Source organism: Rhipicephalus sanguineus, chromosome 1 (assembly GCF_013339695.2).
Source record: "Rhipicephalus sanguineus isolate Rsan-2018 chromosome 1, BIME_Rsan_1.4, whole genome shotgun sequence".
In the NCBI taxonomy this organism is placed as follows: domain Eukaryota; kingdom Metazoa; phylum Arthropoda; class Arachnida; order Ixodida; family Ixodidae; genus Rhipicephalus; species Rhipicephalus sanguineus.
The window spans coordinates 4,731,374-4,733,929 of record NC_051176.1 but is presented as its reverse complement, the minus strand read 5'-3'; the positions used below and the strand labels follow the sequence as shown (position 1 = coordinate 4,733,929).

At 44.4% G+C, this 2,556-nt stretch overlaps 1 protein-coding gene across 1 annotated transcript; it reads left to right on the top strand.

Moving 5' to 3' along the window:
- Window positions 1-1,349: 1,349 nt before the first annotated feature.
- On the top strand, window positions 1,350-1,825 carry LOC119389817 (uncharacterized). The gene is made up of 2 exons (XM_037657215.1): window positions 1,350-1,534; window positions 1,618-1,825. Exons 1-2 carry the CDS (start codon window positions 1,350-1,352, stop codon window positions 1,823-1,825), a joined length of 393 nt encoding a protein of 130 aa, XP_037513143.1.
- The last annotated feature ends 731 nt before the right edge of the window (window positions 1,826-2,556 follow it).

The following is a 2,556-nucleotide window of genomic DNA, read 5'->3' as shown; positions in this document are numbered from 1 at the left end:
GTTTGCCCATTAAAGACTTCATTTATACTTTACAGGTTTGACTGCTGCATAGTTCACAGCTCCAACCTCACAATAATACAGAACTTTCGTGAAACAACAATTTAGCAGGGAGTCCCCTACGGCCGTAATTATCCAAAAACGCCTTACTCTGTTCTCAAAGCAAACTGAACTGAACTGCATGCATATAACTGAACTGCATGCAGCACTGAACACGTGCAACAAATCAGCTGCAGGTCCTGATCGTGTCCTGTATGAAATGATTAAACATGCACACCCTCAGACACAAATCGCACTCCTTCATCTTTACAACACGATATGGGCAGCAGGATATATACCGTCTTCATGGAAGGAAGTCATCATAATACCTGTCCTTAAGGAAGGAAAAGACCCAGCAATAGCAAGTAGCTACAAGCCAATAGCATTAAGGAGTTGCCTGTGTAAACTCTTCGAAAGATTATTAACTGTCGCTTACTCCACATCTCGGAAACTAGAAAAATACTAGATGCATTCCAATGTGGATTCAGGCACGAGAGGTCAACAATAGATCGCCTTGTACGCATCGAGTCAAACATACGAGATGCATTCATTCACAAAGTTCTTCTTGTCAGTATTCTTAGATCTTGAAAAAGCGTATGACACCACCTGGCGATTCGGAATTCTACAAGATCTCTCTTCAATGGGTATCCGGGGAAGCATGTTAAGAGTAATCGAGAGCTACCTGACTAACCGTACTTTCCGAGTGAAGGTAGGCAGTGCTCTTTCTAGACCGTTCATCCAGGAAACTGGAATCCCCCAAGGAGGGGTGTTGAGTTGCACACTTTTCATAGTGAAAATGAATTCGTTGGCATCCGTCATCCCGAAAGCAATCTTCTACTCTGTTTATGTAGATGATGTACAAATAGGCTTTAAAGGGCTGTCTACCGTCCTTCATCGCTTTTCTGTTTTGTGCCGCGATAGAAAGCGTACCGTCTGAAGTGTTCAACCTTGCAGCGGTTTCTCTGGAAAGTGAGTAGAAAATTTTAAAACAGAATTTTTCGATCTGCGTTCGGTCTTCTTCCATTGGTGTGAATACGCCCCACAACACTGGTTGGTGGACGCGATGACGATTGTAGTGCCGGTAAAACTTAAAACCGAAAGCACATGTAATTTTTGTAGGATGTCTTTATTTTCGCTGAACACTAATGCAATGAATGTAACAGTCGTTTTAAGCCTGTGTCATGGATGGCTTGTCCCGGCGTCGTTACTCTCTCGATACACGTGCCAAGCCAAGTAATCGAAAACGTAACTGCGCACATGCACGGTCGCGCCGAGTAGCAGCGCGCGTCATACGAAGTGTTGGTAGCAAAACTATGTCGCTCCAAAATCACAGCGACCTGGAAATGCGAATCCTAGCTCGCATGCAGGAACAGAATTTAAACCCGTACGAGTATGCGCCTCACCGCGACGTGTCGATGGACGACAGTAGTGAAAGCGAAGATCCTGATTTTGGAAGACCCCCATCACCGCACGCCGGCCGTCTAGGCAACGTCGACTGGTGAGTAACTATAAGTAGCAAGAAAGCACAGCTCCACTATATAGGGCTGCGAGAACTTAGCTATGATCTCCTAATGTACGCAGGTGCAGGTGCAAGCACTGCGGGCTTATGCCGACGCTGGCCGAGTGCATCTGCTGTAAGGACATTGCAGAGATCCGGACTGAACAGCTCTGCGTCACATTAGACGCCGATTTCGAGGCTCTGTGTCTGAATACTGCAGTGCTACGGGTCGCGTATATAGACGTCCATGTTAACAGGGAGGATGCCGAGATCGCAGACGACCATACGTAAGCTCAATCGACTGAAACTATGCCGAAGAGCCTAACTCTGTTTTGTTTTTTTGCAGGCGGTACAGATATACAGCATATCGTCAGTTTACCAGGTGGACGTGGGGTTACCTTGGGCAAGGAAACCGGCGCGTCCTGCCATCTTGCGTGGTGCTGCGCATACGGGAACAATTTCCATCAGCAACGTACCGAGGGTTCCGCCTTGCACCTCTCCTGTGAGTGCCACTACCGTCGCCCACGGGAAAAAAAAATTATGCGAAGGACAATTTGATCACGTAAGTGCAACATGACCTATTGAAATGAAAGGACGACAAAAGGTTTTTAGCTGCTTTCTCTTTATTTTCAAAGCAAGATAGTGCAACAGGAAAGCTATTATAATGAAAAACAGCTTTTCTATTGCTGACAAACTTTTTAATAATGTAACAGTGTACTCATTTGACCACAGATCCGGCATCATTTCTTCCATATAGTAGTACAATAGCATCCAGCTTGCAGCCTATATTTTCAATAAATTACGTTCACTTAATTGACATCACTTTATTTAGAACATTACAAAAACATACACTAGGCATTTTTTTTCACAAGCGTCAGACAATTCTACTGCGTGTACCAATTCTGCCTCTTTAGCTTAGTTATGCACATTACCAATTCTGCATTTTCACGAATTAACACTGATTAACCTGCATGAAGAGTCTCATGACAAGTTCACACATTCAAATTAAAAATTGAAGCTCA

Coding starts and splice junctions, on each gene's coding strand:
- LOC119389817 (XM_037657215.1), top strand. CDS start 1,350: ATGTCGCTCCAAAATCACAGCGACCTGGAAATGCGAATCCTAGCTCGC. Junction 1,535..1,617: donor CGTCTAGGCAACGTCGACTG/GTGAGTAACTAT, acceptor TAATGTACGCAG/GTGCAGGTGCAAGCACTGCG.